This window comes from Hypanus sabinus, chromosome 15 (assembly GCF_030144855.1).
Source record: "Hypanus sabinus isolate sHypSab1 chromosome 15, sHypSab1.hap1, whole genome shotgun sequence".
Classification (NCBI taxonomy): Eukaryota; Metazoa; Chordata; class Chondrichthyes; order Myliobatiformes; family Dasyatidae; genus Hypanus; species Hypanus sabinus.
In genome coordinates this window covers 32,349,372-32,363,090 of record NC_082720.1, presented here as the reverse complement: position 1 = coordinate 32,363,090, position 13,719 = coordinate 32,349,372, and the positions used below count along the sequence as shown (strand labels likewise).

Here is a 13,719-nt window from a genome sequence, read left to right as displayed (position 1 = left end):
TGAAGACACACACTCAAAAGTTTCAGGAACAGCTTCTTGCCCTTCACCATCAGAGTTCTGGATGGACAGTGAACCCATGAACACTACCTCAGTATCTTTTCCTCTCTCTTTGCACTACTTATTTAATTTACATTTTTATATATGTTTTGTTGTAATTTAGCTTTTTATTATGTATTGCAATGTACTGTTACCACAAAACAGCAAGTTTCACAACATATGCCAGTGATACTAAACCTGAGTCTAATATATATTATTGATCCGAAAAATCTGACCGCAATAGTGAATAATTAGCTATGTTTCAATTTTGCATCAGTTCTTCATAACAGGTTGAAATATAGAACTAATTATGCTTCTTCTAATCAGAAAAGTTGGATGCAGAGTATCTTAATGGTTACCAGAATTATAATCCTGAACACACATAGTATATAAATAAATATAAATAATACTTTAACATCATTGTTTCATATTCTCACTTAAAATCTAATGAAGTGAACCTGGTTCAGGTTGTGTTAAGATAGCTGTCCTGTGGGGGTGTGCCTTATTCTGATTGTCAAAAGTTGCTTCCGTTGTGATTGGTTAGTTTAGCAGCTGCAGCTGCTTTTCCCATTGGATAGATGCCTGGTGTCCAGTATCATGGGTATAGACAATTGCAAGTGGAAGGGACTTTCTCTCATCTTCCTTTGTTTAATCCAGACCATTGGAAAAGTATGCTCTCTGCGCGCACTTTTAACTAAGTATGTTTGTTGAAGGTACATATGTTTGTTTAATAGTTAGTTTTGTAGTATCTGTAAGCTGGGGAACATGAATGTTTGGTTGAATTTTTATTGTTTGTAAATAAATGATTAATATATCTATTCAAAGTCATTGCATTTCCTGTCTCACTTCCCAGACCCGCGAACCTGATTCAACATTACGTTTGGTGCTGCGAGCTGTAGTGTGGCTGCTTGAGGAGAAATGAATTTCTTTGAGAGGTTATTTAAAAGCGAGGACCCTCAGTATGAGAGATGCAGAACCCCAGGTTGGAGAGATAATAGCGCAGGCTTTGGAAGTTTCACTAAATTACTGATGGGTTATGGAATGCCAGTAGATTGGTCTGGCCAGTTAGATTTCACTGGAGTTGAAATGGGACATTACATTGCTTCTATACTTAAATCACTGGGGTTTCCCAAAAGAAAAGATAGCTAGGGGATGCTTTGCTTTCTGGCTTTTTGCAGCAATTGTAAGACATCAGTATTAAACGATGGTGATTCTAAGCGAATCACGATTGGTAGCTCAGAGCAGGGCCACGAAGCTTGAAGATACGAATATATAGATAGCCTGTCGGCTAATGAAAGTACAGAATTTAAAGGCAGCTTGAAAGTCTAATTGGGAACCTAATCCCGTTAAGGTTTGAGTCATGTTGAGACAGGGCAATGATCCCATTGGGGTGCGGGATCAATCTGGTTGGATGATTGAAATGAGGGAGAGAGAGTAGAGTGGACTCCTCGGTTTAATCTTCAAAATGATTGCTTTCTCTCCCTTGTGTATCCAAAACAGTATGGGCCAGGCCAGTAATTACTAGTTCCCACACCCGCCATGGGGGGTGGGGGGCATCAGGCTAGTTTCTTCTTCTCGGGCAGGAGAGAGGGGAAGATGTTCAGGAATGTGTGGGGGATGCTGTAATGGGACACAACAGATCTTAGAGAATTCTCCTCTAAGGAATTAGCGAGTTTAGGAGTAGGTACAGACAAAAGGCTGGGGAGCCCTTGGCCACATGGTTATGGGATGGGGGGGGGGTACTACAGTGAGCTTATTTATTAGAGAGATGGGTGCCTTAGGGAGCTTATTGTCCCAATACATGATCAATAATGCCTTGCTTCCCCTGAGCACAATGCATCACTATGAATTTGGGTATGACAGCAGTTAAACTGAGGCATCCCACTCTCGCTGAATGGAATTTTAGACCCCAAATGGAATGAAGCACAGTAGAGAAGGGTTCTAAAGTTCTACGCCAGTGGGCTCTTAAAATCAGAATCAGAATCAGGTTTATCATCAGCGGCATGTGACGTGAAATTTGTCAACTTAACAGCAGCAGTTCAATGCAATACATAATCTAGCAGAGACAGAAAAAAAAATAAAACATAATAATAAATAAACAAGTAAATTACACATACTGAATAGATTATTAAAATGTGCAAAAACAGAAATACTGTATATTAAAAAAATGAGGTAGTGTCCAAAGCTTCAAAGGCCATTTAGAAATCGGATGGCAGAGGGGAAGAAGCTGTTTCTGAATCGCTGAGTGTGTGCCTTCAGGTTCCTGTATCTCCTACCTGATGGCAAGAGTGAGAAAAGGGCATGCTCTGGGAGTTGGAGGTCCTTAATAATGGATGCTGCCTTTCTGAGACACCGCTCCCTAAAGATGTCCTGGGTACTTTGTAGGCTAGTGCCCAAGATGGAGCTGACTAGATTTACAACCTTCTGCAGCTTCTTTCGGTCATGTGCAGTAGCCCCTCCAAACCAGCTGTGACACATCCTGTCAGAATGCTCTCCACATGTGTTACGTATTCAGGCAACAATAAATATATGAGTTCGGCAAGGGTTTTATATAACAAACAACAGGTTTATTAAACACAGAAAACAAACCCCCCAAAAGTAAACAAACACTAACGTAACCGGAAATCAACTGCGGTGCGGCAGCTCAAACAGTTCTTAAAGCGATATTGCAAAAACAGTTCTTTAAAGTGGTATTGCCAAAAGTTCAATATGCTCACAGTCCATTTAAAAGGAGAGTCTTTATAAGACGATTTAAATTCTCTTTCACGTCGCTTGGCTTCGATCCCCGGTGTCGAACTTCCCATGAAGAATTTACAAAACGAAACGGCTTAAAGGCACTGACCTTTCCTTCCTCACTATCCTCAATCCTTTCTGGTAATCCCAGGGATTAACAAGAGAATAGTCAACGAAATCCTTCCAAATAAGGATTAAACAAAGGTCGAAACCCGTTTCACCGTAGAAAGTGATTCTCCTCGATCTTTAACTCCCGAACTTCGATCTTCACTCTCCACTGATTTCTCGAACTAGCAGAATCGTAAAGAACCTGCTGGCAATGACCTTTTAAACTTTAGGCATTAGATAAAAACTTCATCCTTCAACTAAACTGCGTCATCACTTAAATCACGCAGTGGCATGAAGTCAACTTGGCAAATCCAGCCACGAACTGCCCCTCCTCACAGGGTGGGGTCTTCCTTTTATAACCTGAAAAAAAACCTGTCGCATGATCTCTACTGGCGGGAAAATGATGTCACTCCACCATCACAAGACCATTACCTCAAGTCCAGTATAGCTTCAACCCCAGTCACGTGACAAGGGTACCACTGTCATGTGTCACAAGTACGTAACACATGAAATATACCTCAATAGAGGTAGCCCACCAGAGAATGTTGAATTAACTTCTGGAATGGTGGGACAAGTGGTTACAGGGGCAGTTTTCCCAATAAAAGGGGCAGTGCTGTCTTTAATGGCACCAGCTGTTGGTCATCCTATAAGTACAGCGATTCAATTATTACAAGGTTTAGAGTATGTAGAATAGACTGTGTGTAACCAAGTACAAACGTTAGATAAGCAGACAGGGAGTGAGGGATCCCTCGTGTCTTTTAAAGATGTTTTTAGCATTGTTGAAAGCTGGGGTTCCAGGGGAGCAAGTAAATGTGGTTCGTATCCCCATCCTCTATGCAATGTGGAAATACTGCCAGGAGGAGCAAAAAAGGGAGGCTGTTGAGGGGAATGGTCATTCTTCAAGTCCTCTGCTGGTAAGGGTTTCTTTTGCCCTCTGCCAGTTTCCTCACATTCCATTCAGGGTTCCCTGCAAAGGATATCGGCTAACATATGCCAGCAGTGTCATTGTTGTAGGGAGGGGTCATTCCATCTGCACCTCTCTTGCCTGTAAATAGAGTGTGAATGATTTGAATACGGAAAATTGTGAGGGGTGGCCACACGTGTCAGTTTGCCTATAGTGTTTCTGACGACGTTGCCTTTGAGAGATTCTGTGAACGTGTTGGCTCCCACTCAGTTGCTTTTTCCTCATCAGTTAACAGAAATTAACTGACTGTTGCAGTTCCATAGGAAGTTTTAAAGAGGAGGAATACAGCCCGCGCTTTGTGATCTGTGTGTTGTGTTCTAATCTGTTACGTGCTCGTTGTGTCATAGTCTGTTACTTTGTTACTTGTTTCCCCATGGTTTTTGTAATTAGTTTTAGGGATGACTAATTTTTCTTAGTGGCCATATGAAATTTGACCAACTTTATTCTGGATATAAGATGCCCACATTTCAGAGGGAATTGAGCATTTGGGGGGCAATTCTAAGTATCCAGTGACTAATCAGGAGCGAGTGCATTTGTATCTCCCTGCATTACAGAATGACAGTGGTGGATGTTAATTTCCTGTTATACATTCCTGTGGGCAGCATTTGAATTTGCACACAAGACAAACGAGTCCGATTGCTGAATTTGTATGAATACTCCTTACTATGTCACAGAAAGGATGCCACTGATATCAATCCCTTTGACGACAAAGAAAGACTGTTGGGGGAAATTCTGGCCTCTTAGGTTTTGGCATTGTTTTGGGGGAGCTGGGAAGGGGTAGTCTATTCCAGCCAACCTCAACCCAGAGCATGGTAACAGTCTTAAAGGACTTGAGCCTTAATAGCCCTGGTGGAGTGAGTACTTTAAGGGCTGATATGGTCCTGCAGGCACTGCAGGAGAAGGAGGTGATGGACACAGTGGGGTGGTTCCCTGAGCAGACAGCTCAGTTCATTTGGCAAAATGCCTCATCACCAGACCTCACCAACAGGCACCAAGACCTCGCCTGGCTGGCGGTGAGAGGGGCCCTCCCATACGCCTGGAACGTCGTCCCCACATCACCTCTGCCCATGGGAGGACTGCAGTGAGGACGAGTCGGTGACCCACTTCTTTGCACACTGTGGGTTCGCGGAGAAGGTGTGGAGGAGGATGGAAGGGGCGGTGTCGAGTTTCATCCCCAGCAGCTCCGTAACAGAGGACTCTCTGATCTATGGGCTGTTCCCGGGGATGCACACCAAGACCAACATCCGGTGCTGCTGGCAGATCCTCAACTCGGTCAAAGACGCTCTTTGGCCAGCCCGAAACTTGATGGTCTACCAGCACACGGAGATGTCCGTGGGGGAATGCTGCCGACTGGCACATTCTCGGCTGCAGCAGTACGTGCTGAGGGACGCACTCAAACTCGGTGCAGCCACCGCAAGGGCCCGGTGGGGAAGGACCACAGTCTAGGGTTCTTCTCCCGTGGGAGTTGAGGGGTAGTGGGGTTGGGGGTATACCCCCTGAATGTAAATATGAAAGAACAAAGTGCCACAAGGGTGGCAAAACTTTTGAACTTTGAAAATGTAAAGACAGTAATGGTACCAACTGTAAAGAATTGAAAGTCTTTGAATGGTTATTGTATATAATTTTATTTTTGAATAAAGTATATTTTGTTTAATAAAAAAGTTTGTCCTGACTCTTAAAATGATTTCCCCACCTGACAGAGTGTTGGTGTAGGTGGTACAAGGTGAGAGGTGGATGGTAAGTTTGAGCAGGAGCAGTATTCATGGGACCACTGTGTCTATGTCGGTGTTCTGAAGCTGGGCACTTGTTGCAAGCTGAATGGCACTTACTAGATATGCAGTTCCAAGGCCTACGAACTGTCGTGTAGTTGATATGTGGTGCTAAATGTATGCCACCCCAGTGCCCTGGATGAGCACCTTGCCCGCACTGGTTGGTAAGAGGGCTATTGCAGAGGAAGGATGTTTTAAATGATAGCTTTTCTCAGTATGGTGTGGCCAGACTATCCCAAGAACTGATGCCTTGGATTACCTGCTCACAAGGGAAGGTGGCACTTGTACTGTTGTTGGTAAAGAATGCTGCACCTACATTCCTGATGGGTTGGTGAACTTCACTCACCAGGTTGATTCAATCTCAGAGTCAGGATATAAAGTTAAATGGGAGACCAGCTCATTGGCTATTACACTCTCTTTTGCGGCATAGGGAGACTGGTGGACTACTATAGTATACTGGGAGGTAACTATTGGGTTTACAGTACTGGGTATTTTACTCTTGGGTTTATGTACAGTTGGCCCTCCTTATCCGCAAGAGATTGGTTCCCGGACCCCTCGTGGATATCAAAAAATGCGGATGCTCAAGTCCCTTATTCAACCTGTCTCAGTGTGGTGGACATTAGGACCTGGCAGTGGAGCTCTGAATCTGTAGTGCTTCTGTACACGAAAATAATCACCATAACGATTGAAAATGAAGTGGAAATAATAAAGTGATTGGAAAGAGGTGAAACACCTTCGGTCATTGGAAAAGTGTTAGGCTACATCCGTCAACGATTGGAACAATTTTAAAGGATAAAGTGAGAAAGGTCCTGCCCCGAAGAAAGCTACAATTATTACTGAGCAATGCAGTGGTTTAATTATTGGGTTTTGTGGTTTGGGGTTTTTGATCCTTGACATCAACCCGGCACGGATGGAGAGCGCACTCTGGAGTGGTCTGTCACTGGATCGAACTCAGGAACTTCTGTTCCCAAGCCTGGCACTGAAACATACGTTCTTAAGCATTTTATATGCATAGAAAGGTAAAATATATAGTACATACTAAGACAAACATTTGACTGACACTAATTAATACTGGATGTACCTGTTCCAACTTACTTAGTAAGAGAACCTCTAATTTTTTTCGATCCCGATCCACGATAACCCACGCACATCCTCCCATATACTTTAAATCATCTCTAGATTACTTATAATACCTAATACAATGTAAATGCTATGTAGAATAGTTGTTATACTGCATTGTTTAGGGAAATATGACAAGAAAAAGAAGTCTGTACATGCTCGAGCAACAAGTGCTGGAAGAGCACTTCTGGGTTTTCTCGATTTGCGGTTGGTTGAATTTGTGCATACGGAACTCGCGGATAAGGAGGGCCGACTGTATAGCTTAGCTGTGAGTTTGTGAGAGTCATATTAGTCTAAGGGTTGGATCAACATGTTTACAACTTTTGAGGGGTGGATTGTCCCATGGGGTGTGCCTTATTCTGACAATCAAAAGCTGCTTCCGTTGTGATTGGGTAGTTGCATTTGCTTTTTCCATTGGATAGATGCCAGGTGTCCAGTTTCAAATATCCTGGGTGTATAAAATTGCACATAGAAGGGATTTTCTCTTTTTTTCCTTTGTTTAAGGCGAGACCATTGGGAAAGTATGCTCTGTGCACACTTTTAGCTAAGTATGTTTGTCGAATGTATGTTTTTTTGTGTAGACATCTTTGTAATGTCTGTAAATTGGAGAACATGAATATTTGGTCAAGTTTCTACTATTGGTAAATAAATGATTAATATATCTGATCAAAGTCAGTGCATCTCCTGTCTCACTTGCCAGACCCGTGAACCTGATTCAACATTACAATAGCTAAGTTGATATCAGTATCTATGAATTTAAGAATATTGCATATTTTGTACATGAATAGATGACATCTACAGAGTGTCGCCATTGCTAAGTACATGTATGTACATCAACAAAAAAGATACACGTCTAATGGAAGTGGTTACAGGATAACTACAAGAAGAAATCAATGCCATTGTAAGTGGAAAGATTGTAATAAAGAATGAGCCTAGGTCACATTAGGGAAACCACCACATTTTGAAATGAAAGTATAAGTGGCATTATACAAGCTTGTAAATAAAAGTCAATAGATTTCAAATTCCAAAAGGCCTTTGTACATAAATTGGATGTGATCTTTTCTTCCTCTTGGTCTTTTCGGATTGTTTTTAAATAAATTGTTGCTCATCAAGTATAGATTACACCTTACAAGCGCAGGATAAAATTGGCAGCAAATATGGCCAAGTTTTATAAGCAAACTTAAATAATTTACATCTTTATGGCTTATCAAGATGAACAGAGATTTTTTTGGCCAGGCAACCAATGTTGGTATTAAGCATGTTGCTACTACACAAGATACTATTACTTCTCTTCCCCAAACTGAGATATTAAGTTTCTATTATCAGCCATTTAACTTGGTTGGAATCTTTTTGGAGCAGTAGGACAGTTGTGCTGTAGGCACATATCTATTCCAAATTTGATCAATGGCTGTACAGACTCAGTTGTGGACAGAATTTGAATTGTAGATTGATTTCATATCTAATCCTTTGCCCAACAACCCTCATCCTATTCTTTACTTTTTAAATCTACAGTATGCTTTTAACTATTATGGGATAGCTAATAATGCCCCAGATGCAAATATAGTTTGAGCTGATATGTAGTTGCTCAAGCATTTGAGTAGCAAAATTACAAATCATTTTAAACCATATTTACATGTTAATAAGTCTTAGCATGAAATGTAAATGTATATAAAAAAAGGAACATGTTCCAATAGTTAAAATTAGACCTGGAGCCATTTGTGACAAGAAAAAATTGTTGCACATTATTTGGGAATAGGGACATGGATGAATGCACAAACTATCTGAATGATGAATTCAGAAACTGAAGGTGAAGAGACTGTAATGTAGAGGTCAGATGGAGGAAGACTATAAGATGATTAAAACACAAAAATGACTCATATTTGTGGCTTTGGGAACTGGAAACCAAAATAAATATGATGAATATGGATGACTTTGTGGGACAAGATAGAAGCTGCAATATTTGAGGTAGTACAGATTATTGTGTTTTTAATAAGAAGCTGCAATTCCCATTACTGAATGAATTTCACCCCTATTGTACTTGGCTTCACACCAGCCAGTGAAAAATCAGTTGCTCTGCACAGTTCATTACCATCTTCATTTAGAGATCATAAAAGATTCTATAGAAAGATAATAGTTAAATCAGTGGCATTCATGAAAAAGGGTTGTTCCAAAAGAAAAACTGCTGTGTTTTAGTGCATGAACAAATGAATAGCTGAAGCACAATCAAGGAGGATAATGTAAAGCAACAATCACTTCTACTTCATTAGCATTATCAGGCCAAAACACGTTTTGACATGGACAACTGCAGTCATTTCATTTTTATATCTAAGTTTTCTTCATTGACAACATCTCTGTGTAAAATAGGTGACAACACTATTAGTATTTGACTTGTGTGTTTTGACAAATAATTTCACACAAACACTGTATTATCTTTTCTTTTCTTCATTTTATTTTCCAGTTTCATCTAAATAATACTTTCATTGATTGAAAGATTGCAAAGACAATATACTTTTTGTATTAAAATTGTACTATAATCACGACGTAATCTTAAAAATCCTGAAGGCATTAAATATTTAGGAACGTAAAGTATTTTAAAGAATGTGCTTGTACTGCAACATTGCAGGCTTATTGCACGTGCCAATGAAATTATCATTAAAGCCATGATCATCTTTCGAACAGAGATATCAAGTTCCATATTATTTCAAGTATTTAGTCCTTTATACTCAATCTGGAGTTTAAAATTTATTCAAGTGGCAGAAGCTCAGACAGTACACAATTTAGCTTTTGGAAAATTACCTTCTGATCTTTTCACATACAGCCCTGAAACATAAATTTGAAGTGAAATGTTTATGCTAATTTCTAATACAATTATATTTGCATAACATTTTGACATAGTTACAAGATCTATTTTCTGTTCTAATCTAATTAGTAAATGTTAACACTTGGTATAACCACAAACACAGTACAAACACTAACAGGATGAACATTGTTGTAGTAAATGGGCAATGTAGTAATGTTTTGTGTTGTGTCAGTTGATTGAGGGGCTTACACTGGTATAAGTTATTTTAGAAACAGACAACATAAATGTAGGCAGCACAAACTGTTGCCTTTTTGAAATAGTTTTATCTGAAACTACTATCAACCATTATTAGTTTAGATTAGTATTTTTAGATTATTAAATAAGGTTTCTGGAAAAAAACTATGTAAAAGTACAAATGGGTTAAGACAAAAACATAGTTTTAAGTTCTGTCACATTGAACTCACTACAAACTGGATTGCTTGCTGTTTTTCTTTCATCATTTTGTGCTTTTACAATCCTTTGTTGAAGTAAACACATTCCAGTCCAGGGCTGGCCTCTTTAACTTTTTCTTGAATATCATGTTCAAGACGACTCACAGACATAGAGCTGCAAGAAATTAAAGACATCCTTAGACAGTTACAGTTTATAATTTCCATAGAATGTCTAAATGTCAATGAACAGCCAGGTATATAAATTTTCATTCAGCATCATCCTGTGTTACACCCTTTCCTCCATCATTCAGCTAATTGGAACAACATATCCAATTCTTTCGTATCTATCCAGCCATAGTACCCAAATCACCTCAAGTACTGAATACCCTTCACTCCCATGCTACTGTGTCAGTTGTGAAAAGAACCCATTGCTGGTTCTTTCCTCTGTCTGTATTTACCAGCCTTCAGCAATCTCATTTAAAAACAGGGTGGTGGTTTCCACTTTTGTGATACCCATACGACTTCATGACTACTACAACTACCACTTAAATTGTTATCGCCAACTTTCAGACTGTTTTCCAAAATCCAGCACTGAGTGAGCAGAAATTTCTTTACCCAAACACTGACAAAATCAAATTCATTTTCTTTGGCCTTCATCACAAACTTACATTTGTAGCAGCTGACCATGCCTCTCCATGGTAACAGAAGCTGTAAAGGTAGTTTGCAGCCTTTGTGTTGAATTTGATCTTGGAATGAGCTTGCAATCACAAAACCAATGCCTTTTCTAGATTTACTGCCTGCCCTGTTTCACACTTACTTCAGCTGTTGTACTGAAACCCTTATCCGTACCTTTGTTACTTCTAGAACCAATTATTTCAATGTACTTCTGGCCTGTTTCTCAAGTTCTAGTCTCCATTTACTTGAAGATATCCAAAACTTTGCTGCTTGCATCCTATTTTACATGAAGCTCTGTTGACCCATTATATTGTCGTTTAATGCTGGCTCCCATGACTAAAGATTTAATTATAGAATTATTATTTTCTGATTTCTCCAGAACTTTGGCCATGATTTTTCGACATTTGCTCTCTTCAGAATACATTTTCATTGTCTTCACTACCGTGTTGATGCTGTTATATTCTAACTATTGAGAATGCATTCCTTTCTGCACAGATGGCATATAAATATATGAGCTACTTACAGGTATTAGGGAACTCACAGACTCACCCATGTTGATATTTAAGGTTATTACAGTGGGAGACAAGGCTGGGCTTTCCCCTGTTCAAGATGCTTATTACCTTGCATTTCAGTCCTGACATTTGTCCAGAATTGAAGATAGCTGACTTGATCTGTTTTATTATCAAAAGATTTGTATATAGAGCTCAATGTTAGAAGCAATAAATAGTTCACTGTTTGATCAGGCCACCGGTGAAAAAAAATGTTGTTAGATATGTAATTGCAGATGTAAGTCCCTAAGACACAGGAGCAGAATTAGGCTATTCAGCCCACCATGGCTGACTTACTATCCCCCTCAACCCCATTCTCCTGCCTTCTCCCTGTAAACTTTCGTATCTGAATAATCAAGGACCTATCAACCTCTGCCTTATATATACCCAATCCTCAGGAACTTCTGCAGTGATGTATTGGAGCCATGATGGTTTTAATTGCCACAACCATCTTTTTTTTTCTAAATCTTTTTATTAGTATTAATAATATGGACAGAATACAAATGATATATTGATAAAGAAATTAACAACATACACATTCCATTACATATGAAAAAAAAACATACATAATAGTTACAATATATATGAGTTTACCAAGACCTAAGCCATAAGATATATGTATGGACATAGTAAATCTAAATATTTCATAATGTATAATATAAAGAAAACCATAAAGAAAACAAAAAAAAATTATAATGCAAAACTAGCTAATCTAATAACTATAACTAATAAGTAATAAAAAAAGAAACAAAAAAAAGAGAAGGAAAAAAAAAGGGGGGCTGTTTATAATATCTCACAAAAATAAGTATTCATCAATGCCGTCACTTCCGGTCCTCTCAAAATACATAAGCTAAAAGCTGGGAAATCAAATGAACTTGGCACAGGGTCATATTACATCATATGAAAATGTTGAATAAATGGTCTCCATAACTTTTCAAATTTAATAGAAGTCTCAAAAGTACCACTTCTAATTTTTTCTAAATTTAAACATAACATAGTTTGAGAGAACCAATTAAATACAGTGGGAGGATCAATTTCTTTCCAATTCAACAATATAGATCTTCTAGCCATCAGAGTTAGAAATGCAATCATTCGATGAGCTGAAGAAGATAAATGCAGTGAGTCTAACATTGGTAAACCAAAAATTGCGGTAATAGGATGAGGTTGTAAATCGATATTCAAAACCGCAGAAATAATATCAAAAATAACTTTCCAATATTTCTCCAAAAATGAACACGACCAAAACATATGAGTTAAAGAAGCAATTTCAGAATGACATCTATCACAAATAGGACTTATATGAGAGTAAAAACGAGCTAATTTATCCTTGGACATATGGGCCCTATGTACGACCTTAAATTGTATTAGTGAATGTTTGGCACATAACGTTGATGTATTAACTAATTGAAGAATTCTATCCCAATTCTCACTAGAAATACTAAAACTAAGCTCTCTTTCCCAATCCTTTTTAGTCTTATAAAGAGGCTCTGAACGTATCTTCATAATTATATTATAAAGTTTTGAAATAAGCCCTTTTTGAAAAGGGTCTAATTCAAATAAACTCTCCAAAGTATCTGAAGGCACAAAATTTGGAAACGTAGAGAGTACAGAACTTAAAAAATGTCTAGTCTGTAAATATCTAAAAAAATGAAATCTCGGCAAGTTATATTTGTTGGATAATTGCTCAAAAGACATGAAACAATTATCTAAAAATAAATCAGAAAATCTTAGTAATCCCTTAGTTTTCCAAGCCGAATAAGCTTGATCTATAATGGAAGGGTGAAAAAAAAATTAGATACAATAGGACTATTTAAAACGAATTGAGTCAACCCAAAAAATCTCCGAAATTGAAACCATATACGCAAAGTATGTTTAACTATCGGGCTGTCAATTTGTTTCGGCAATTTAGAAAGAGCAAAAGGGAGAGGTCCCTAAAATAGACCCCAGAGCATAAGCTGATACCGATTTAGTTTCTAGACTCACCCAACAAGGGCCAAAAGATCCACCCCCATCTTTCAACCAACATAACAAATATCTAATATTAACTGCCCAATAGTAAAATCTGAAATTAGGTAATGCTAACCCGCCTTCCTTTTTTGTCTTCTGTAAATATGTTTTACCTAACCTGGGATTTTTATTCTGCCATATATATGAAGAAATTTTAGAGTCAACATTAGTAAAAAAAGATTTCGGGATAAAAAATTGGTATCGCTTGAAAAATATATAAAAACTTAGGTAAAATAACCATCTTAATAGCATTAATCCTACCTATTAGGGATAAAGACAGAGGTGACCACCTAGTAAACAAACCTTTAATCTGATCAATTAAGGGTAAAAAATTAAATCTAAATAAATCTTTATGGTTTTTTGTGATTTTGATCCCTAAATAAGTAAAAAAGTCATTAACTAATTTAAAAGGTAAATTTCCATAAATTGGGACCCGTTTATTCAATGGAAACAATTCACTTTTATTAAGATTTAACCTATACCCAGAAAACTCACTAAATTGAGCCAATAATGATAAAACTGCTGGAAT

At 38.3% G+C, this 13,719-nt stretch overlaps 1 protein-coding gene across 3 annotated transcripts in view; it reads right to left on the bottom strand.

Moving 5' to 3' along the window:
• Positions 1-9,167: 9,167 nt before the first annotated feature.
• LOC132405406 (sideroflexin-1) overlaps positions 9,168-13,719 on the bottom strand; it is a 75,167-nt gene continuing 70,615 nt past the window's right edge. For 2 of the 3 annotated variants that reach the window (XM_059990174.1, XM_059990175.1), the window contains one exon: positions 9,168-10,135. In XM_059990174.1, coding sequence (XP_059846157.1) covers positions 10,039-10,135 — 97 coding nt within the window. In that variant the 3' untranslated portion in view covers positions 9,168-10,038. The remainder of the gene's footprint in view (positions 10,136-13,719) is intronic. The other variant, XM_059990176.1, reaches the window with a different exon arrangement.